General features: G+C 42.9%; 1 protein-coding gene across 1 annotated transcript in view; it reads right to left on the reverse strand.

The window, feature by feature from the left end:
* The window catches only part of unc79 (unc-79 homolog, NALCN channel complex subunit), a 201,467-nt gene that overhangs the window by 10,963 nt on the left and 165,801 nt on the right, over positions 1-24,703 (reverse strand). The window contains exons 45-47 of the mRNA XM_078562184.1: positions 17,922-18,011; positions 12,332-12,507; positions 11,177-11,360 (exon numbers count right to left, since the gene is read on the reverse strand). Of these exons, the coding sequence (XP_078418310.1) occupies positions 11,177-11,360; positions 12,332-12,507; positions 17,922-18,011 (450 nt within the window). The remainder of the gene's footprint in view (positions 1-11,176; positions 11,361-12,331; positions 12,508-17,921; positions 18,012-24,703) is intronic.

Raw genomic sequence — 24,703 nt, forward strand, 5'->3', positions numbered from 1 at the left:
ATAATCATAGGGGATTTCAACTTCCCCGATATTAACTGGGATAGTCTTAGTGTGAAAGGCTTAGAGGGGGCGAAATTCTTAAAGTGCATCCAGGAGAGCTTTTTGAGCCAGCACATAAAAAGTCCTACAAGAGAAGGGGTGGTACTGGACCTAATGTTAGAGAATGAAGCCGGGCAAGTGGTAGAAATGTCAGTGGGGGAGCATTTTGGGGATAGTGACGATAACTCTGTACGATTTAAGGTAGTCATGGAAAAGGACAAAGATGGACCAGAAATAAAGGTCCTGAATTGGGGAAAGGCCAATTTCAATATGAATAAGACAGGATCTAGCCAAAGTGGACTGGGAGCAGCTGTTTGTAGGAAAGTCTACATCAGAGCAGTGGGAGTCACTCAAAAAGGAAATATTGAGTGTTCAGGGCCAACATGTTCCCGTAAAGGTGAAGGGTAGGACCAACAAGTCCAGGGAATCCTGGAGGTCAAGGGATATAGAGGATTGGATAAGGAAAAAAAGGCTTATGGCAGATACAGAGGGCTGAAAATGGCAGAAGCCCTAGAGGAGTATAGAAAGTGTAGGGGGGGGATACTTTAAAAAGTAATTAGGAGAGCAAAGAGGGGGCATGAAAAAACACTGGTGGGCAAGATAAAGGAAAATCCCAAAGCATTTTATAAATATATTAAGGGCAAGAGGATAACCAAGGGAAGTGTAGGGCCCATTAGGGACCAAAGTGGCAATCTGTGCGTGGAGTCGGAGGACGTAGATGAGGTTTTAAATGGTTACTTTTCATCTATGCTCACTATGGAAAACAACAATGTAGGTGTAGAAATCAGGGAGAGGGACTGTGATATATTTGAACAAATTAGCATTGATAGGGAGGAGGTATTAGTGGTTTTAGTGGGCTTAAAAATAGATAAATCCCCAGGTCCAGATGAGATGTATCCCAGGCTATTATGTGAGGCAAGGGAGGAGATTGCAGGGACTCTGACACTAATTTTGAAATCCTCTCTGGCGACAGGAGAGGTGCCAGAGGACTTGAGGACAGCGAATGTGGTACCATTATTCAAGAAGGGTAGTGGGGATAAACCAGGTAATTACAAGCCAGTGAATCTAACATCACTGGTAGGGAAACTATTGGAAAAAATTCTGAGGGACAGGATTAATCTCCACTTGGAGAGGCAGGAATTAATCAGGGATAGTCAGCATGGCTTTGTCAGGGGGAGGTCATGTCTAACAAATTTGATTGAATTTTTCGAGGAGGTGACTAGTTGCGTAGATGAGGGTAGTGCAGTTGATGCAGACATGGACTTCAGTAAGGTTTTTGGCAAGGTCCTGCATGGGAGAATGGTCAAGAAAGTAAGAGCCCATGGGATCCAGGGCAATTTGGCAAATGGTATCCAAAATTGACTTAGTGACAGGAAGCGGAGGGTGATGGTCGAATGTTGTTTTTGCGATTGGAAGCCTGTGACGAGTGGTGTACTGCAAGGATAAGTGCTGGGACCCTTCCTGTTTGTAGTGTACATTAATGACTTAGACGTGAATATAGGAGGTATGAGCAATAAGTTTGCAGATGAAATAAAAATTGGTGGTGTTGTAAATAGTGAGGAGGAAAGCCTTAGATTACAGGATGATATAGATGGGCTGGTAAGGTGGCAGAACAGTGGCAAATAGAATTTAACCCTGAGAAGTGTGATGTAATGCATTTTGGGAGGATTAACACGGCAAGGGAATGCACAATGAATGGTAGGACCCTAGGAAGTACAGAGGATCAGAGGGATCTTGGTGTACATGTCCATAGATCCCGGAAGGCTGCATCACAGGTAGATAAGGCGGTCAAGAAGGCGTATGGGATACTTGCCTTTATTAGTCGAGGCATAGAATATAAGAGCAAGGAGGTTATGTTGGAGCTGAATAAAACGCTAGTTAGGCAACAGCTGGAGTACTGTGTGCAGTTCTGGTTGTCACACTATAGGAAGGACGTGATTGCACTGGAGAGAGTGCAGAGGAGATTCACTGGGATGTTGCCTGGGCTGGAGCGTTTCAGCTATGAAGAGAGACTGGATAGGCTAGGGTTGTTTTCCTTGGAGCAGAGAAGGCTGATGGGGGACCTGATTCCTGATTGAGGTGTACAAAATTATGAGGGGCATAGATAGGGTAGACAGGAGGAAACTTTTCCCCTTAGCAGAGGTGTCAATAACCAAGGAGCATAGATTTAAGGTAAGAAGCAGGAAGTTTAGAGGGGATTTGAGGAAAAACTTCTTCACCCAGAGGGCAGTTGGAATCTGGAACACACTGCCTGGGGGAGGCGGTAGAGGCAGGAAACCTCACAACATTTAAGAAGTATTTAGATAAGCACTTGAAATGCCATAGCATACAAGGCTAAGGGCCAAGTGCTGGAAAATGGAATTAGAATAGATAGGTGCTTGATGGCCAGCATGGACACGATGGGCCGAAGGGCCTGTTTCTGTGCTGTATAACTCTATGACTCTAAAGCAAGTGAAGTGAAGAGGCTGACAAGTGATAAAAAAAGAATCACTTTCAAAGAGTCCAGCTACTAAAATTACATAAAAGTCAAATACTGTGGATGCTGGAAATCTGAAACAAAAATAGAAAATGCTGGAAAAACTCAGCAGGTCTAACAGCATCTGTGGAGAAAAAAAAAGTTAACATTTCGAGTCCTTACGACTGTCCTTCAGAGCTAAAGAGAAGTAAAATGTAATGAAATTTACACTGTTTAAGGGGGGTGGAGCAGGTGAAGTTGGATAGAAGGCCAGGGATAGGTGGAGGCAAAGGAGAGATTGTGAGCGATGACATGGAAAAAAGGACAAAGGGGTGTTAATGATAATGATACTGACTAAAAGAGATGCTAGTGGTGGCATTAAGGTCGGAGACAGAATGTGATAATGGTAGGACAAGTGTAAGCACTCTGGAAAGAACAACATGAACAAGTGACAGATGGCCCTAATGGGGTGGGGTGGGGTGGGAGGAGGAGACGGTGGTGGGAAAAAAGATTGAAAATAAGAAAAAACAATGAATAAAAATGAATTTAAATAAAAATAGAAATTAAAATAAGTGGATAAAAAATAAAAATTTAAAAATAAAAATTAAGAAATAAGAATTAATATTGAAAAAAGGGTACATAAAGGGGGTGAGGATGGAGGAGAGAGTTCATGGTCTGAAGTTGTTGAACTCAATGTTAAGTCCGGAAGGCTGTAAAGTGCTCAATCAGAAGATGAGGTGCTGTTCCTCCAGTTTGCGTTGGGCTTCACTGGAACACTGCAGCAGGCCAAGGACGGACATGTGGACATGTGGGCATGAGAGCAGGGTGGGGTGTTGAAATGGCAGGCGACAGTAAGGTCTGGGTCATGCTTGCGGATAGACCGAAGGTGTTCCCCACGAAGCTGTCATCCAGTCTGCGTTTGGTCTCTCCAATGTAGAGGAGAACGCATTGGGAACAGCAAATGCAATAGACCAAATTTAAGGAGGTGCAATTGAAGGGCTGCTTCACCTGAAAGGAGTGTTTGGGCCCTTGGACGGTGAGGAGGGAGGAGGTGAAGGGACAGATGTTACTCCTTCTGTGGTTGCATGGGAAGGTGCCGTGGGAGGGAAATAAGGTGTTGGGGGTGATGGAGAAGTGGGCCAGGGCGTCCCAGAGGGAACAGTCCCTACGGAATGCTGACAGGGGGTGTGAGGGGAAGATGTGTTTGGTGGTGGCATCATGCTGGTGTTGGCAGAAATGGCAGGGCATGATCCTTTGAATGCAGAGGCTGGTGGGGTGAAAACTGAGGGCAAAGGAGACCCTATCATGAGTCTGAGAGGGAGAGGAAGGTGTGGAGGTATGGGAGATGGGTCAGACACAATTGAGGGCCCTGTCAACCACGGGAAACCTCGGTTGAGGCAGAAGGAAGATATGTCAGAAGTGCTGTTTTGGAAAATGGCATCATCAGAACAGGTGCGACGGAGGCGAAGGAACTGAGATAATGGGATGGAGTCCTTACAGGAAGCGGGGTGTGAGGAACTGTAGTCGAGGTAGCTGTGGGAGTCAGTGGGCTTGTAGTGAATATTGGTGGACAGCCTATCACCAGAAATTGAGACAGAGAGGTCAAGGAAGGGAAGGGAAGTGTCAGAGATGGACCATGTGAAGGTGATGGAGGGGTTGAAATTGGAAGCAAAATTGATAAATTTTTCCAGGTCCAGATAAGAGCATGAAGTGGCACTGAAACAGTCACCAATGTACCAAAAAAGGAGTTGTGGGAGGGGGCCTGAGTAGGACTGGAACAAGGAATGTCCCACTTCATAAAGAGACAGGCATAACTGGGGCCCATGCGGGTACCCATAGCCGCCAAATAAAAGGTGTGGCTATGAGTACCCATGTCGATGACTGTTTCGGTACCGCTTCTCTTCCAGAACCATGATGGGGTCCCCCTTGTCTTCGCTTTTCACCCCACCAGCCTCTGCATTCAAAGGATCATCCTCTGCCATTTCCGCCAACTCCAGCATGATGCCAATACCAAATACATCTTCCGTTTGTCTCCCCTGCCGTCAGTCCATAGGGACCGTTCCCTCCAGGACATTCTGGTCCACTCCTCCATCACCCCCAACACCTCATTTCCCCACCACGGCACCTTCCCATGCAACTACAGAAGGTGCAACACCTGTCCCTTCACCTCCTCCTTCCTCACCATCCAAGGACCCAAATGCTCCTTTCAAGTGAAGCAGCCCTTCACTTGCACCTCCTTCAATTTGATCTACTGCATTTGCTGCTCCCAATGCGGTCTCTTCTACATTGGAGAGACCAAACGCAGACTGGGTGACCACTTTGCGGAACACCTTCGGTCTGTCCACAAGCACGACCCAGACCTTACGTCACCTGCCATTTCAACACCCCACCCAGCTCTCATGCCCACATGTCCGTCTTTGGCCTGCTGCAATGTTCCAGTGAAGCTCAACGCAAGCTGGAGGAACAGCACCTCATCTTCCGACTAGGCACTTTACAGCCTTCCAGACTTAACATTGAGTTCAACAACTTCAGACCATGAACTCGCTCCTCCATCCTCACCCTCTTTATGTCCCCTTTTTTCATTATTCATTCTCATTTCTTAATTTTTATTTGTTCATTTTTTAAAAAATTTTTTATCCACTTATTTTTATTTAAATTTATTTTTATTCATTGTTTTATCCTACTTTCACACTTTTTCCCACCACCATCCCCTCCTCCCACCCCACCCCCACCAGGGTCATCTGTCACTTGTTCATGTTGTTCTTTCCAGAGTGCTTAACCTTGTCCTGCCATTATCACATTCCGACTTCCGACCTTAATGCCACCACTAGTACCTCCTTTAGCCAGTTTCACTATCATTAACACCCCTTTGTCCTCTTGTCCATGGCATCTCTCGCAATCTCTCCTTTGCCTCCACCTATCACTGGCCTTCTATCCAGCTTCACTAGCTCCAACCCCCCTTAAACAGTATAAATTTCATTACATTTTACTTCTCTTTAGTTCTGAAGAACAGTCATAAGGACTCGAAATGTTAACTGTTTTTTTTCTCCACCAATGCTGTTAGACCTGCTGAGTTTTTCCAGCATTACATGTGTTTGCTGCAGTGAAGGTGAATGCTGAGCGCTTTAGTAAGTTACTTAGATAGCAAGGACGAGAAGGCAAGACGGCTTTCCTGAAAACTAAAGGCCTTAACTTTAACAGTAGGCAAATTATTGGAAATCATCTAAACTGAATGTGTAGAAATCAATCAAAATCATAACAGGCATTAGCAAAGAAAAGTGATGTCTGATTAATCCACTGCATTAAAACAATGAGTTGGATTTTCAAAGAGAGGATCAACAACCTGACACCTGGGTGAATTCCAGGTCCCTACCCCATGCCTAAACTGCGTCATTCTGGAAATGCTATTCTTAAATATAAATGGGCTGACTAGGCAGGAGGTGAGCTTGACACCCAATTAGAGGCCTCCAGGAAGCAGAAGTTTCCTGTCTGGTGCCAGTGGCAAAAGCAAGCGAAAGCCATGTTGGGGGCTGCTGCTGCCTTGTCGAGGTGAGCAGGCAGCTCATGGAAGGGTCAGGAGGAAAAGGATGGTGCAAAGTGGTCATGGACGCCAAGTTGAGGAACAGCGCTCTACCTGGCGCTAGTTGACCCCTCACATTCCACAACAAAAACACAGATGAAACAAACTTTCTTTTGCTTCATGGCGACCCTGACAGCTGTGCACTAAAGTACAGGTTCTGCTTCATCCAGAAAAAAAAATATCAAAAATCCCATTCCTTTTCAGACCAGCTCCTTGACAAGCTCCTTAAGGGGCTTATGGGGGCCATTAATTGGCAGAGAAAGGGTTTCCGGCTCCCCCTTCACCTCCACATCCCCAAAGGCTTTTGAAAATTTCAAACTGTCCGGACGCAGCGGGATCAAGTGCAGCCCTCCAGGAATGCAATTTTCAACTCACTCTGTTTCCGCTCCTACTGGCAATTGAAATCGATCCCATTGTGTTTAATGAAAGACGAGAAACAAAACTGACATTGTCAATGGGCTTCTGAATCCATCTTTTACACACTACAATAAACTGAGGCGCCATCTATCTGTTACAGGTGAATGCTAAAGATTGCATGACATTCTTCAAAATAAAGCAGAGATCTTCCAACCTCCTCACCTACAATAATCCCTTAATTATGCCAAAATTAGACTAAATGGTCATTTTGTTTTCATTGCTACATGCAAGAACTTGCTATATATTTTCCTACGTAACTCTTGAAATAAATTATTAATTGTAAAGCAGCTTGATACATTTCTGTGGTGGCGATATGTCCTTTCTATGTTTCAAATAGCTATCTTTAAGAGAAGAGTCTTACTGAAAATAACAGTAAGTAGAATTAGGCTACAGTAGCAGGTTAGGCATAAGAGGTTAAAAATAGGCTATACACACTGGCTGTTAATGGGATTATTTTTGTAATGAGTGACAATATAGTGGAAGATCTATCCTCGTTTTACTTTGTTATTCACAGGATAAGTATAAAATAAAATAAGTAAACCATTCAAGAACAATTTCTGGGAAAACTGCTTGGTTAGAAAAACAATTATTATTCAGGAGGATTCAGAAAATTTATCCTCAGGCAAAGATAAGTTGCCAATGATAATTGATGATAAATGCTAAGTGTTGTATGTTAGATTTGAATATATGTGTCATGAATATGGAACAGGGAAAGGGTTTAGCAATAAATCCCTGAAATGGCTGGATTCCCTATGAAGGGGGATCATCAATCTAGACATCCAACGCCATTTCCAGTGTCCCAATAGTCATTTTAACTGTCTTATTCCACATTTCCACAAATTGTCTCAACATATTATTTGGAGATCATCTCTATCCTCTTCCCTATTCCTCAGCGAGTTTCCCCAACCTCCTTCCTGGTGAGCCCCAGGCCACTCTCTCCCACAACAAAACGTCTGCTGTCTGATAAGCAAATTCCTCTCGATCAATGACCTCATGAATACAGGGGATAGTATGGGAAGGTGGAGTTGAGGCAGAAGATCTGTCATCATATTGCTGAATGGCACAACAAGCTCAAAGGGCAAATGGCCTACTCCTGCTCCAGTTTCTTATGTTCTCATCCTGGAGGAGCATATTGATATCCTTTGGTTTCATCAAAATCTGGTTCAGAGATGGCAACTTCTTCTCACTGAGGCCATTCCCCAGCCACATGTTCCATCCCTCTTCATAAATGCCAAAAGCACTCATCTTCAAATTGCACACTGCTCTATCCTTCTGGACCTCCTTTTTTTTCATTCGTTCGTGGGATGCGAGCGTTGCTGGCTAGGCCAGCATTTATTGCCCATCTCTAATTGTCCTTGTTCAGAGGGCATTTTTAAGAGTCAACCACATTGCTGTGGGTCTGGAGCTACATGTAGGCCAGACCAGGTAAGGGCAGCAGATTTCCTTTCCTAAAGGACATTAGTGAACCAGATGGGTTTTTATGATAATCGACAATGGTTTCATGGTCATCATTAGACTTTTAGTTACAGATATTTATTGAATTCAAATTCCACCATCTGCCATGGTAGGATTCGAATCCGAGTACCCAGAGCATTACCCTGGGTCTCTGGTTTACCAGTCTAGTGACAATACCACAATGTCACCGTCTCCCCTCTTTCACCGCTTTTGAACATGTTACTTTTTTTCTACCCCTCTTTTTAGATCCTCCACATTGACTGATTCCCCCAGGTACCTTTCTCACCAATTCACCTTCTTCCTGTCTACCTTCTAGTTCTGAATGGAAAGACTGCTTAATCTCAATAACTGCAACCTCCATCTTACTCACCCTACTGCTTAATCTCAATAACTGCAACCTCCATTTTACTCACCCTCCCACACAACAGATGACTCCTCACCTCCCTCAATCTCACCCTTCACGTGAATTCATAACTGCAACACACATACACCAGTCCCTCAACTTCATCATTAAAAGTAATAAGGAGACCACTGATAGTGAGGAGAGCTGCCACAAATTATAGGAGGAGGACATTAATAAGTTTGCAGAATGGACAAATAATTGGCAAATAAAGTTCAACACAGATAAATGTGAGTTTGTACATTTTGGTAGGAAGAATAAAGAGATCACTTATTCCTTGGAAGGTGCAAGTCTAGGTGCAGCAGAGGAACAACAGGGCTCGGGTACAATACACCAATCATCAAAAGTTGTGCCACAGGTTAGCAAGGCCATATATAAAAAGTAAATCAAGCTTTAGGCTTTATTTCTAGAGAGATAGAATTGAAAAGCAGATAGATTATGCTAAAGATGTATTGAACCTTGGTTAGACCATTTTTAGAGTATTGCATGCAGTTCTGGTAACCATCTTATAAAAAGTAAACAAAGTAAACAAAAAACAAACAAAAGCACTGGAGAGGGTGTAGAGAAGATGTACACGGGTGACACCAGAAATGTATGGGTATACATATCAGGAAAGGATTGACAGGCTGGGTCCTTTTTTCTTGAAAAGAGAAAGCTGAGGGTTGACATAATAGCGGTTTTGAAAATTCTGAAAGGTTTTAATAGAGTAGATGCAGAGAGAATGTTTTCTCTTGTGGGGAAGTGCATAACTAGGGGTCATCAATAAGATAGTCACTAAGAAATCCAACGGGGAATTCAGAAGAAACTTGTTTTCCCAAAAGAGTGCTGAGAATGTGGAACTCACTACTACAGGCAGTGGTTGAAGCGAATGATATAAATGTATTTAAGGGGAAGCTAGACAAGTATATGAGGGAGGATGGAATAGATGGTTACGATGGTAGATTTAGATGAGAAAAGGTGGATGAATGTCCTGTTTTTGTGCCATAATCCTCTGTAATATGCCATCTTCTACAGCCATTTCTTCATATTACTCAATGAAAATCCTGAAGGTCAGGAGTAATTGCAAGTTCTTGTTCTCCACTACCAGTTACCATCACCTACTGCACCTTCCATCCTCACCTCAGACACCAGTTCAGACCTTCATCGCATCCATAATCAAGGGCACTCACTCTGATGTCTCTAACCGGTCTACCTCCTAACCGTTACCTCCTCTTCCTCCTAACCCCTCCATTTACTCTAATTCTATAGTTTTTCCTCGAGTTCCATCCTATGCAAACTCAAAATGTATGCATAATCCCTCCACCTCCTCTTGTTCCCAACTACTCAACTTTTCCTCCTCAGTCCTATGCTTGCTTTTATCATCAGCCTGTCCCTAACCTCTGGCATGGTCACCACATCCTTCAAAACTTTACATTCACTTCTGTCATCAAAATGGTGTGTGCTTAACCCATATATTCCGAGTAACACTCCATCTCCAGCCTTCTCTATCTTTCAAAATTGCTCAAGTGCAACAAAGCCTTGCAATTTCACTCTCACTCTCAGAGTTAGCCCTCCGATCTGCCCATCCCATAATATTGAACTGCTACTTGGTCCAAGGCACCAAGGCCATCCTGGTCACCAACAATATCCTTTAGGGTCTTGTTTCGCAAGTAAGTCAATGACACCTTTTTCCCTCATTCATTGACCCAAATCTCACCAAATGGATGAGCTAAAATGTCCTCTGCATAAATGCCAACAGCAACAATTGTGTTCATATACAACAATAAAAAGCCATGACCTTTGTCTCTACTAACCTGCCTGGTTGCCACTTCAAGATAAGCACAGAACTGCTAACCAGGATAACCAACCCCAGGTCTGTTTGTACTCCCACTTCCAATCTACTACCAACATCCACTTTCTTTGATACAACTCCCTGCTTTCAAAAGCCTCCTAAACCTTTCGCCACCATTTTTACCTCCTCTCAATGCCTTTCTTCCCTTTCCCCCTCCTTCTCAGTGTCTACTGCTCTATAAAGTGCCCCAGAGGTTTCTTTGGTGGTTAATTTTCAACATCAGGTGAGTTAGCTGGCAAAACAAACTGCCTGCACATTATACAACCTTTCTCACCAATGAAAATGAAACCCAAGTAAGGTCCATAATGGACAGACAAAGATTTAAGAAAAGACTGAATACAACAATTGAAACTAGAGATAAAATAGTGAATAGCAGTGCCTGACTTCACACTATCGAAGATAAAATCATAGCGGTGTCTTAAGGCCCACAGAATTTTCCCAAAATTAATTACAAGTTATTTTTAAATAAATTTGTGTAACGTTATCCTAAATATTTAGCTCAGCATGAAGGTGGTGCATAACAAACTTTCAGAGCTCTTGGACACACAAAAAAACCTAAAACAAAATAAAATCACTTCATGGAATGTTCAAAAGTATATGTATATTTATAGATACAAACACACTATGGGGCGGTGTGCTCCTGAACCTCAGAACTTTATCATCATTTATACAGCACTCCACAGATAACTAGGTTCCAGATACAATGGAGTGGTTCGATCTTGCTGCTTGGAAGGAGATCTTTTACAGGTCCTCCCAATCTCCGATCATGTATTCAACAGGAGATCAGCAAAAACCCTGGGGAAATGCAATGGACATTTTTAGCCATTCAGACCATTTCTCTTGGGGTTTCAGCAATAGATCAGGAGGACTCTTGTGCGAAATCCAGATGTTAGGTTTTCATGCAGTCATATAATACAGAGCTTGCAGTTTAGTAACCATTGAATGGCATTCTCTAGATTCTCAGGGTTCAGATTCTAATTTGTGAAATGTTCACATTACCTTGGATTGTTCAGGAAATCCAATCAAGATAACTATAAGATGATCTGCAATATGTGGACCAGCATCCAAAGGAATAGGCGTGCATGAAGTGGATCCTGAACACACAATACTATGTGTAAGAGACCCCAGTAGCAGCCATGACAAAAGACGAACATGGGAAACGCACTCAATAAATTCTTTTGGACTATAACGTTTGGTGGAGGAGAAAAAGAAAAAAAAAATACAATTAGACATTCATAGACGGATTGATATTTATTAATAAATTCACTGTTTGCTTTTCATATGTCTTTCTTGATTTTGTTACTTGTTTCCTTAAATGTTAATTTCACTGCGTGTTTAACAAAATCTGAATCAATATAATGGGCCAGAATTTGCAATTGGAATGATGGTGAAACTGTCAGCGTTCACCATTATTACAATGTGAATTTCTGGCATCTGCAAATGCGCAGTTAAATGTGGAAACCTGCAAGTTGCTGTCCTGCTTTCTCTACAGGGTGCAGGGTGCACTGTTGCAGTCATCACAGATGCAATCAACAGTAACAAAATTGGTGATTTGGTCTGAACTCCAACTGTAAAAACTATTGAAAATGTTAAGCCTTGTTCAAACAGGAGTAACTGGGTACTATATCATACATACTGCTGAATAACTTCACTGGCCCTGAAAATATATCTTTTAATTTATTATTTTAAAGTTTGTTTTTATATTTTCATCTTGATCCCATGTGGATGTACCCATCATTTTTGTTTTGGCTTCCTACAAAGTGATTAAAAAGTGGTTAAAATACGTGCTTTTTACATTCTGGCTTGCTGTTGGTGATAATTGTTCAATCTGATTGTCTGAGCAGCCTGCCTAATGCTGGGTGCCACACATCCCCTATAGATGGCGTCAGATTCAAAGTCATGTCAGAATATAGGAATTTGATACTCTCCAGCCCACTAAGTCTTTGTGGCCAGCTTTTCTCGAGGGCAACAGCAAGCGCTGTCCCTTCAATCTGACTGCAAATTCCAGGACAATGTAATTTTTAGAACATTGTGGTAACACAGTGCAAAATGCAATGAACTACATTATTTTACTTGTAGGAAGTGATAGCTTTGGTTTCTAGAAACAAAGTATACATTTGTATGACAACGTAGTACCACAGTTCACCACTTTACCCTTGTTGCATGGTAGAGGGAGGATGATACAGCCATGGTAAGTAGCGAACGACAGCTTTATTATCACGATGATTTCCTCTGGCAATTTCCATTGCTGCTATCTGTGCTAATCCTACTTTAAGGTGCCCGCCAAATGTATCTTCATGCAAAGGTTGAGAACAAGTCTTCATGTGACCCTGGAAAGCAAAGATTTTGTAACTTACATTAGATCGCAAATAATTAAACATGCTGTAACTGTTCTTAATGCTCCTGGACTATGGGGTAGTGGGGGGTTGTTAGAGTGGGTGGACACTTGGCGGGGAATCAGCCAGAATTCATTTTCCCTAAAATTCTGTTTATGGTCTTGTGGCTCACCCGTGATGCCTGGGACTGAACAGTCTGCTTTTGCAATTATTTCATACAGTGTGGGTATATATATATATATGTATATATACCACAGTCAAACACTTCCCACTATGGTTAAACTGGCCATCCCACACACACTCAATTCTCCCCCATCCTGACGTATCAAAGACATTAGGCTGCAAAGTTTGGCTCTGTAGCATCACTGGTGTCAACCATGCTGGAGCCTGCAGACCAGAAAATGGCAGCCAACCTGCTTCCAGCCACCATGCTTGTAAGGACACTAGTGCAGGCTAGAAGCATGCAGAGTGGACAGATCATTACATCGCTCAGCGTCTAGTGCTGATTTGGTGCTCGACCCGCCATTTTGAATCTCGTAGATCCTGTTAACGCTTATGTGCTCTCAGCTGAACATGCTTTCAGCTACATGAGGAAACAGTCCTGACCCCAACTATTGCCTTTTAAAGGTATCTGCATAGAACTTTTGGGTGAGGTCCTTCTGACTTTCTTACGCTGCTGCAGAGTAAGTGGAAGTGCTGTGTACTGTGCTGTTGGAGGAGTTCTGAAAAGTTATTGGAGTCAGAAGTGAGAGGTGCAGGACTTTTCCAAGGAGTTTAGTGAAGCCTGAAGGCCCATAAACAGAAAGGCCGCCGAGACTCATGGGGGCTATAGTTGCAGTTCCTCTTGGGCAGTAGCACAACAGGGAGGAGGAGAATGCTCTCATTAGAAAAGCGTACCTTCCTAGAGTATTGATAGGGCAGTTTTCCTGCCTCTTCTTCAGCCAGGTGCAGTGTCTGAGGCAGCTACAGTTCACCAAGGAGATAGTTGCTGAAATGTGCCACTTCCTCCAATCAGACCTGCAGCAGAGAGCAGAATAAGGATGGTGCTGTCAATGGTTGTAAAGATCGTCCTCAATTTCTACAAAAGCGGATTTTTCAGGCTGGAGCTGATGAGATCGCAAGCATTTCAGTTTGTCGTGCAATGTTGCATTAGGGATGTCACAGGGGCTGCCTGCACAAGAAGAAGAGGACTTCACAGTCTTCTCCCTAACCAGAGAGAAACAGGAGAAGGGGGTACATGGCTTTGGCAGGGTAGCTGGATTCCCAATGATGCAGAGTTGACATCGACCGTGTGCATGTGGCTCTGCGAATGCCACACATTAACAGAGACGTGTAACTCAACTTCAAAGGATACTGCTCCCTGAACATGCTGTACAGCCATGCACAGAGCACCATGATGATGAATGCCCATTGTCCTGGGAGCAGACACGATGCCTTTATTCTGCACGAGTCAGCTGTATCCACCATATTCGAGCTACCACCAAGAGCTAGATGATGGTTGCTTGGCGACAAGGACTACATGCTCTTACACATGGTTCATGACACCCCTCCGCCACCTGACCATGCATCGGCAGTGTTGATATGAGAACTATGCTGCCACCAGGAACATCAGTGTTGTATAACACCAGTTCCTACACCAGAACCCCTCAGCAGGAGCCCTCGAGTGCTCGTCACAGCCAATCTCCAAACTCATGATGGTCTGCTTCAGCTCTCATGAGAGCAGTGCCTTTGATACAAGATCTTCATAAGGCCCTTGGGAGGAGGAAGAGGAGGAGGGGCAGGAAGAGGAAGAGAGAAGGCATCTGGGATGCCATCACTGCAGACAGGCCGTCAGTAAGCAGCTAAACAGACTCCATTTCCCCGAAACACTCAAACCCATATAACTGTGCCTCATAACTCCCCACCTCTTCATCCCTCTGTAATGAACCATCACAGATTCCTCAGCCAAAATCCTGAAACAACAGACACCACAAAAATCCATTCCACAACTTTATCCAACAGCATTTCCAATAATACGCACAAAATGCCTTATGCATTTCCTTAGCGCCTGTCTTGTGGGTGTCTCTGCCTGCCCTAAGCTGCTGCTAAGCAGTGTTACGCCACAGGCTGCAACATGATTGGTGAAGGCTGAAAACTATGAATGCAGGAAACTGCGGTTGGTCTTGGGGGGCAAACCTTGAGCACATCTGCTCCTAGAAAACCTGGCTTCAAACTGCACCACCTCAGTACAGGTAGCAGCAGCCTGGGCTGACCAACTGACATGCCACAGCAAGAGTGCTGGCAGAGTGATAATGGCAGAAGCATGAATGCTGTCCTCCTGAGAGAGGACAGCAAGTTCATGTCCAGAGCCATGAGCACTCTCCCAGGGAGGTGTCTCAGAAATCCTAGTAATTTGCTGAAGCACAGAGTGTTGGACTGCTGAGGGAGCCAGGTATCTGCAGGCAACTGTGACAGCAATCTGAGCCCAAGCTGGGCTTGCACAGGAACAAGTATGGATCTCATGGCCTTAGTCTGAGCTTCCACTGCAGCACTGAGATGTTGTGTGGCTTCTGCTTGTGCTGCAATGGAAGCTGAGTCATCAGCCACCAGATATTGCATGACAGCTGGGTCTGCAAGTACTGTCATTGAGTTGGCCACCACTTCCATGCTGGAAAGATTGGGCAACAAGCTCCTTGACAGTGAAAACAAGCTTTCTGGCAGGCTTGCTGATGAACCAAACATCTTGATGTGCATTTCCATCAGTGCTTTCCTGTACGTCACCCAATTGAGCTCCTCATCTGAGTTCTCTGCTTTCCCCCTGGCCTGGCTGCAGCTCATTCCTGCTCGCTGACTCACCATCTCTATACTAACCTCTAAAGTATGCACAGTGCCAATAGCTGAGCAGCAGGGCACAGGTGCTGGGTCAAGTGACAATGCTTCTTCCTCAGATGTTTGCTCTTGCTCCTGCCTTCATGGCAAGGTTGCACTGACTGACCACAGAGCAGAAATACAGAAGGGAAGGATTGGGCTGAGGGAAGGGGTTGGGTGGAAAGTAACCTCTGTGGCTTGCACTTCATGCCAGATAGCAGGATGAGGGTGTGGTGGGGTTGGAGAAGATGCTTAAGGCAAGAACACGCCATCATCTCAAATATTCGCAGTGATACCATTTGCAATGGACTGAGTCACTGCAAGCTCAATAATTCACAGCGCCATCACCTCCAAGGGGCTCAAGAGATGCAGGGGTGTCTATCGCTGACCAGTCCTCTGCTCCCTCCTGTTGTATGCAACCTTGTCCCACAAGAGAGAGGGAAGAGTGTCAGTCAGTCTTTTGTAATGTATTTTGGTGATGTGCCTGTCATAGCTGAATAGCCAGAACTATGAGGAAGCTGCAAGGAGTGGGTGTGAGACTGGCAACATTTCTAAGTGCGTGAGGGTCAAGTAGAGCATCTGACTGTTAGGCACGAGTCCTGATTGCTGATTGGTGAGTGATGGGGGCATGGTGCATTGAGAAGTATGTGAGGTTGGTGGTGAGGGTGGTGAGGATATGGCATTTAAAGATGCATTCCCTGACCGTGACCACCTATGTGATGTGATTAAACATTTTGCCGCACTGCAGCCAGGTCCTTGGAGCCAGATTCCTTGAATTGACCTCCGTGGCTACATCCTCCCCTTCACTTCAAAGTTTGTGCCTTGCTGGCCCCCCTGTCTCCATGCACAAACTCAACCTTTCTCTTCTTTTCCACCGCCTGGACTAAGGCCTCCAAGACCGCATCTATTAGAGAACCGGAGAGCCCACCTCTCTGACCTGCTGCTTCATTGGCAGTCTTACTCTGTCTGTGAATGGAAATCAATTCCACCAGCTGCTGTGGCCCTTTAAGAACTGCAGGCTAACTGTGATTTGTGTTAGCCACGCACACCCCTGGGCCACCCCGCCGAACATGCAGCCAGTCAGCAGCATTGCGATCTTCTGGATAAACACACATCGCAATCCCTGCGCCTGCAAATGAACCCTACTGAATTCTTGCTCATTAATTGCTAAGTTAAGAATGTTTATGTTGTAGATCATATTTAGAGGAGTTAGTTCATTTGTTTAGCATAGTCAGTGAAAATAAGCACCTGCCTTTTCAGCTTTAGACGGGGTTAGCAAATGCAAAAGAAGAGCTTATTTTATGTGCCTTTAAGAAGCGCACTTGAGGCACCCAGTTCTTAAGAGTCTTCCAGGAGGCAATAAGCCTATTTTATACAGAACAGTTATGTACTTTGACAGAGCCATTCCTGAAGTAAGGACATGCAGCTGGAGCTAATTTGAATGATGGTCAGATTTCCATGACAGCTCCAGTTTACCAGTAACGCAGCCTAATTTTCTCCACCCCCAGGTCACATTTTTGATCATTAGACTCAACACAGTTATACACAGAAATACATGGAAATTTTAACATGGGAATGGAGCTATTGACCCACCCAGTCCACGTCAATATTTACCCTCCATGTAAGCTTTCCTTCATCCACCAATCCACAGTCTAATCTTACATGTTGACATCGTTTCTGCGCAATAATGCTAGAGGGGAATTCAACAAACTCACAACTCTCTGAATAAAGAAGTCACCAATTTCTCTCTGTTCTAAGTATGAACATATGAATTAGGAGCAAGAGTAGGCCATTCAGCCCCTCAAGCCTGCTTCGCTATTTGATAAGGTCATGGCTGATCTGATTGTGGCCTCACCTCTACTTTGCTTTCTACCCCCTATATGATTTGACTCCCTTGTCAATCAAGAATCTATCTAACTTAGCCTTAAAAATATTCAATGACCCAGTGACCCAGTCTCCACTGCTCTCTGGGGGAGAGAATTCCACACACCAATGACCCTCTGAGAGAAAAAAAATCTTCTCATCTCCATCTTAAATGGCATACCCTTTATTTTTAAACTGTCTCCCCTAGTTCTAGCCTCTCCCACATAGGAAACATTCTTTCAGTATCCACACGGTCAAGTCCCCTCAGGATCTTATATATTTCAATAAGATCACCTCTCATTCTTCTAAACTCCAATGGATACAGGCCCAGCCTGTCCAATCTTACCTCATAATAGCTAACATTTACTCTTGTATCTATGGCCCCTCAACTGCTGAAAACAGTCTGCTTCTATCTACCCTGCTCCATCTTCTCATATTTTTAAAGACTTCTATCATATTGACACAGAATCTAACAAAAAGGACTCAATTTCTCAAATCTTTTTTTCATATTTGTATTTCTTCATATCAGGTAGCATCCAGGTATGTCTGTATTGCATCCTCTCATGCATTGCATCCTGTGAAGCCCAATGTTCAGACACATGAGGTTAAGTGGCCTAATTTTCCAACCCATTCCTAATGCATTATGATGCAGCCTCAAAAACACTGGAGCTGAAACAGAATTTTCAGCATACACGTACCTTCAATTTGGTCAGCGTGTGCATATCAGCTATAAAGTCCAGCAGTTCACTTACATACTGCCTCATGCACTCCATTGCTGCGGTTGTGTACTGTAAGGGTTAATAAAGAGAAAAACATCAACAAAGGGTACATGAAGAGTTTATTTCATATTGTCAGATCGATGTTTCTGTGGTGCCTATGTTAATTAATTTATTGATTAAGATTCAGTTTCATTTTATATTTTCAGTTTCAAGCTGTAACAAGCATGTTCAAATCAAACAATTACCAAGACAATGTGATATAGGTTACTGTATGCAAATAGAGAATATATACCAGTAATTTTTGATCTGTGATATTCTATATATGCTGAAAAACACTTCTTAAACTCAAAATACAATTTTCTAATTAAATATTTAACAGTTTGGGGAGAGAGCTGCACTGTCAGAGGTGCTATCTTTCACAGCAGATATTAAACTGACACTCCATGGGGCAGAATTTTCTGCCTTTTGGGCGGGTGGGCCTGACCCAATCTCTGGCGGGCGGGGAGCAAATCCCCGCTGGAGAAGTGGGCCGCACTGCCATTTTTCGTGGACGGGCCAATTAAGTGCTATGCACTTACTGTGCAGGCGGGGGGGATTCCCCAAAAGCAAGAGTGCACTCTTTTGCGCATGCGCACGAAAGAGCGCACATCTCCCTGAGGCTAAGTGCAGCCTCAGGGAGATTGCTTCCACTTTGAAAAAGATTAAAAGTAGAAAAAAAAATTCCCTAACATGTCCCCCTCATGTCACAATGTCACATGAGATGGGACATGTTCATAATTTACACTATAACTTTATTAAGCTTTTTAAAACCCTGCATGAAACCTCATCCTGCCGGTGGATGAGGTTTCATGTTTTTTCTATTTGCCGCCAGGGCTCCTGGCCTGCCCGACAACCTTAAGGTTGGACGGGCAGGTCCCTTAATTGTATAAATGATCCTATCAATGGCCTCAATTGGCCATTGACAGGTCGGCGGGCCCGCAGCTGATTTTGCTGCACCCTCGCCTTCCTGAAAATTTAAATAGGGCGGGATGACGTCGGGGGTTTCGACCGACGTCATCCCGCGTCATTTTACGCCCTGCTCGCCGACGGCAAAATTCTGCCCCATCTGCCCTTTTAGGTGGCTGCAAAATATCCCTTGATACTATTTAGGAAAGAGCAGGGGAGTACTCCTGGTGTCTTGGACAATGTTTATCCCTGGAGCGGCATCAATAAAACACATTATTAAGCTATTTATATCTTGGCTGTTTGTGGAATCTTGCTGTGTACAAATTAGCTGTCACGTTTCCTCACATTACAACAGTGACTGTACTTCATTTGCTGTGAAGTGCTATGGCATGTCGAAAAAGATGCCATATTTGCATGTTGTTTTCTTTCTATTCCTTCATATAGTGCTACAAGGCCACAACAGCCTCCTTCAACTTGAAGTGGGAACATTTACAATAGAATTCTCCATGCCAATCACCAAGGTCATTACACACCAGCTGACAGATTGATATATCCAGCAGGACAGGCTTGCAACAAGCTACTCCTCAGCTGCCAAGTTAAGAATGTCAGTAATAAAGGTCAACAAGGCTCAGGTTTCAGTCAAAGTTAGGGATTAAAACCATGATTTCTGAATGGAAACCAAATCTTTAGAGATACTAAGTCGAAAATCATTGCAGCAATTTAGCACAAGATAAAACACAATGACTGTATTATCATTTTAAGAAACTAGTTTTCTTCTTCATTTAATAAACTGAATTTTTTCGATAAATACATTACAAAATTCATATCAATAATAAATTGCTATTATACTATTTAATACAATAAATATGGTTCAGTAATTCAGCATTATGCATTTCCCTGATATTTATAATGAACAAAGATGGCAATATAACATAAAGAGTCATCGCTATCTAGATTAAACCATCTGCCATCATGTTACAGTCTGTAATACCAGTCTGAATTTTATGTTGGTTAGGTAAACTGCTCAAACTCTGCTCTTGTGACTTAGGCAGTTAAAATCTTGTAGTATGCCCAAGCATACTTTTTAATTAGTTTACGATACATGTTTAATATAGAAAACCACAGAGCAAAATGTACCATTTCGTAAAATATTATTTTTCTGTCAAAGTATTAATATCAGGAATGTTCTTTTCACAAATTCTGTAACCCTCCCTTACTGTCTAACCTCTTCTCTTCCAGGCACCAACAGAAATGAAGCTTTTACTCAGAAAAAGGTGGTACTTTCCAACAAGATACATCAACTGGTTCAATAAACAATACTTGAATACAGAAGTTTCATATATTAAAATATCCAAACCATTTATGCAAGAGTCTTATTTCAAGGTAAGTAATATGTAAAAGTAAACTGTTGAAAATGGGTTAGTTGACTATATGATTCAAATATGGGACACACTGCTGCCAGTAAAATCCAACCAAATAAATTGAGTACAATTGTAGTGCAAATCCAGAGATGCAACATACGCACAGGTGCAAGTCACATTGGATAATAGCAGTTCAGTTTAAAATATGCTGTTGAACACTGAATCTGCTATTGTCATCTTTTCAATCATGACAATTGTTTTCAGTGGAAAAAAATCCCCAGAAACAAAATGAAAGCGACTGTACGAGCTCTAAATGTTTGCACAGAATAGAATCATACGGTTATAGAAAATTTACTACAGAGTAGGAAGCTGCTGGGCCCATTGTGTCCAATCTGGTCAGCGAAGAGCTAACCAGCCTAATCCCACCTTCCTGCACTCAGTTCATAGTTCTGCAGGTCATGGCTCTTCGAATAGAAGTATTCTTAGTGCTTTGGAAACATGGTGAGAGCTTCTGCTCGACCATCCTTACAGGCAGTGAGTTCCAGGTTCCAGCTGCCCTCTGGGTGAAAAAAATCTTCCTTCATCTCCCCTCTAATCCTTCCACCAATTACTTCAAATATATGCCCCCTGGTTTTTGCCTCCCTCTGTTAACGTAAACAGGACATCGCTATTTACTCTATCCAGGCCCCTCATAATTTTTTTTAAAGTCACCTCTCAGCCTCCCCTGTTCCAAGGAAAACAACCCGAGCCTATCCAATCTTTCCTCATAGCTAAAATTTTCCGATCCTGGCAAAATCCTCGTAAATCTCTGCACCCTCTGTAATGCAATCACGTCTTTCCTGTAATGTGGTGAGCAGAACTGTATGGAGTACTCAAGCTGTGGTCTAAGCAGCGTTGTATACAGTTCTAGCATAATCTTGCTGGTCTTATATTCCGTGCCTTGGCTGATAAAGAAATGCACGCCATACGCTTTCATAACCAGCTTATCAACTTGTCCTGCTACCTTTAAGCGTCTGTAGGCATACACTCCTAGGTCCCTCTGTTCCTCCATATTACTCAGTGCCCTCCCATTTATTGTATATTCATTTCCCTTATTGCACCTTCCAAAATGCATTACATCACACTTCTCTAGATTGAACTCCAGTTTCCAATTTTCTGCCCAACTGACCAGACCATTTATATTATAAACAATAGCTGATCGACTATACCTCACTCTTTTGTCTCTTATTATTTATATTTTAATCTGAATCTGTGACAAACACTTTGCTTCAATATTGTCTGAGGCACCAAGGTCTTACAGTGTTTCTTCGCTTTTGTAAAAAGTTTGCGATAATTACTTTTAGAGCTTTTATCTATAGTGTTATATTCACACAATCTATCTCATATCTTACACATGAAAATTCTAGATAGAATGATTACAGTAATGTCAATTTAATATCCATCATCCATAATGCAAAATTATACACAGATCTATAGGTCATTTATTAACTTCTAAAACATATCTGTTTTTGTTACGTCCTCATTTCAGGTTTGTATGCAAGTGTTAATTTAACTTTGTTCTTTGAAGCTCACCAGCTGCTGCAGTTTTTCAAAAGGCCAGCCATGTCACTTATGTTGACAAAGTGCTGAGGAAAAGTTGGCAGCCCTCATGCTAAAACTGTACATGTTTTTCAGATGAGTCGGCAGTGATTTAAGATTGCATGCCAGTGGCTGTCAGCAGGTGAGTTATACAGCCTTATCCAAAATGTCAAGACATTCAAGTGTGATGATAAATCTAGATTATATTTCTCAAACAATTATTCCACTGACATTAAGCACTTAATCTAAAGCACACGTAACAAGATGTATCGGCTAAGGAGGTAACTAGATACATTGTTGTGACTGATCCTTTAATTGGAATAAACTTTTGCAGATTTCAACACATGCTTCATTTCTCTTTAAAGGGTTCTTATTGCTATGATCATAATCTAGTTTCTACAAATAAAATATACATGAATCAATCATTATATGTGTCATTATAATTTTAAAGGGTTTAAGACTTAATTTTTAAATTGATTCCCCAAATCAATTGAATGGTAGAGATTGTGGCTTCAAAATTAAATTCAACATCAGGCATAATGCCATACCTTACAAGTGTATTTTTAAATTATAAAACAGGTTCCCAAATAGTTTTGATCTTGATTTAACAGGGAGAAGTAACTGTGGTGCCAGACCTTCCAACAGTTCTACCTGGAGCTAATATAGAGAGGGTGATTCTGCCATCCCATGCTCTCAACAGGGATCTGCGCCAGAAGGGGGGAAAATACCAGCAATAGCAATGCAACATGGTAGCACCGATTTCCTGTGAGTGCAGGAGTGTGCAATTATCCCTGATACATGAACCAGATTGTTATGTTCCTTCTCTGTCAGTTTGCTTTGCTCAGCAAACACTATTGAACGCCTATCTTCTGGTGAGTGAGCTGGTAAAAAAGATACTGCAGACGCAGAGACCAATGTAAGATGAAGCACATGCTGTTTATTAACACAAGTAATAGTCCACCAACGCATGTGCTTCTCAAACCAGGCCCTATTCTAAACTACTGATTAACATTGTAGCCCACGCTACACAGCAATTAGGTAATACAGTCACGTGGTCAATCTGCTCATATTCTCTTAAAGGTGTATTGCACCTTGGATTACCACATAGATTAAATGCTTTCCTCTGCTACTTACCACAGTGGGGAAAATTAGGTGGGGATGGTCATCAAATTGGTAAAAGCTGTCTCTCTTTTTACCATAAACTACATATTGCAGCATCTAATTACAGCAATGTATAAAGTACTGCAAAGTCTGTGAATCCAATACAATATTTGAAGCCTTATAATGTGTCTAATATAGATCTATACATCTGGTTAAAAAAAAGCTACATTTTCTGCAATACTGAGTATAAAGACATCGTGTTGCAGCATTGGCATACTTTAAAGTGGCCCTTTCCCTATATTGGCTCCCTAATAATATCAACTTGTCATTAGAATGGGGGGGTGGGGGGAGACACAAAGTAAATATGAGACACTTTCCTACATAATGAAAGGAGGGGAAAAAAAGTCAACTGTGTGAATCTCTCTTTTACCTTCTATAGATCAGGTACACTGTGAATTTGCCAAATATCTGGGAAGAATTACCCTCCCAGCTGTGAAATGATGGGCTGGATTATACGCTCCCCCATCGGAGGGTTTGAAGGCGGAGGGACATGTAAAATCGCCTGCCCACTCGCCCCTGCCATCAATGTAATTAAACAAGGGAGCTATCGGGTGGCCCACCCATCCTTGGGCCAATTGAGGCCATGTCAGTCAGGAAGCCCTGCAGCTTCGGCTGGCGGGCTGGTACCAGGCAAGGCAAACCTCCTTTGCAGGCGCATTCCCCCCACCACAAGGTCATCCCTCTCTTTAACCCTCATCCCATGGCCTCTAGAACCTGGTCCCACTCTACCACCCTGGCCCCCCCAACCAGGGCATGCTAGCCTGGCCCTGATGAGCCCCCAGACTTACCTGTCAGTCCGAACTCCTCGGCGTGGTGGGACAGTCTGTAGTCCCAGCAGTGGCCGGTAGCTCTCTGAGGTGGGACTCTGGCCAAGAGAGGGGAAAGAAATTCCCCCTCCAGCCACTTAATGCTGCCCCCGGCTTTAAATGGCTTTGTGGCAGCCGTCGGGATTGTGCGCAGGCTCCCCCTCTGACATTTTAGCTGGTGGAGTTGAGGACTGTGGTGCCTCATTAAATCCCGCCTGATGAGTGATATGGGAAACTGGAAGATATAATGAAATGGAAACAGAAGCCTTCCTCAATTATTCTTAACTGATGTGCTGTATTGCCACATTCAAGGTCAGGTTTTGAATAAGACCAGATTCATAGGAGTTCTTATATTAATTGATGGAATGTTTTTTTTTTAATTTGACAAAGCAAAAAACTGTGCGTAGGAGAAAAAAGTTAAAATACATATTTCATTATCCAGGACTTTTTAAGTCATTCACACTGCCTGAGCCCTACAGAACAACACTGACTCAGAGGAGCAGTCTCATCGTCAACTTGCATTGGGCACTGTGAGCGGATAATTGAGAGGGATCAAAATAGCAACAAAGAAGGCAATCAACCTCTGCAAGAATAACTAGTCATTCTTCAATGTCAGCAATTACAAGCACAACTCACAGATCACTGTTAATTATGCTGACACAAAATTAATGTGATTTTGCACTCACTTCTATTTCACCACCATTAGTGTATACTCCCAATTAAATAACATCGGTGAGGAAAGTAGAAAGTACCCATTAGCAAAATCACAAATTATACCATAATGTTAATTGTATTGTTTCACTGAATGACAATAATGTTCTTCAGAGGAACAGATGCCCGAAAATCCAAAATTGTAGGAAATTGCAAGATGCTGCACACAATTCAAAAATTGGCAGAAACTTCATAACAA

The sequence above is a fragment of the Cetorhinus maximus genome, chromosome 18 (genome assembly GCF_964194155.1).
Source record: "Cetorhinus maximus chromosome 18, sCetMax3.hap1.1, whole genome shotgun sequence".
NCBI classification, from domain to species: domain Eukaryota; kingdom Metazoa; phylum Chordata; class Chondrichthyes; order Lamniformes; family Cetorhinidae; genus Cetorhinus; species Cetorhinus maximus.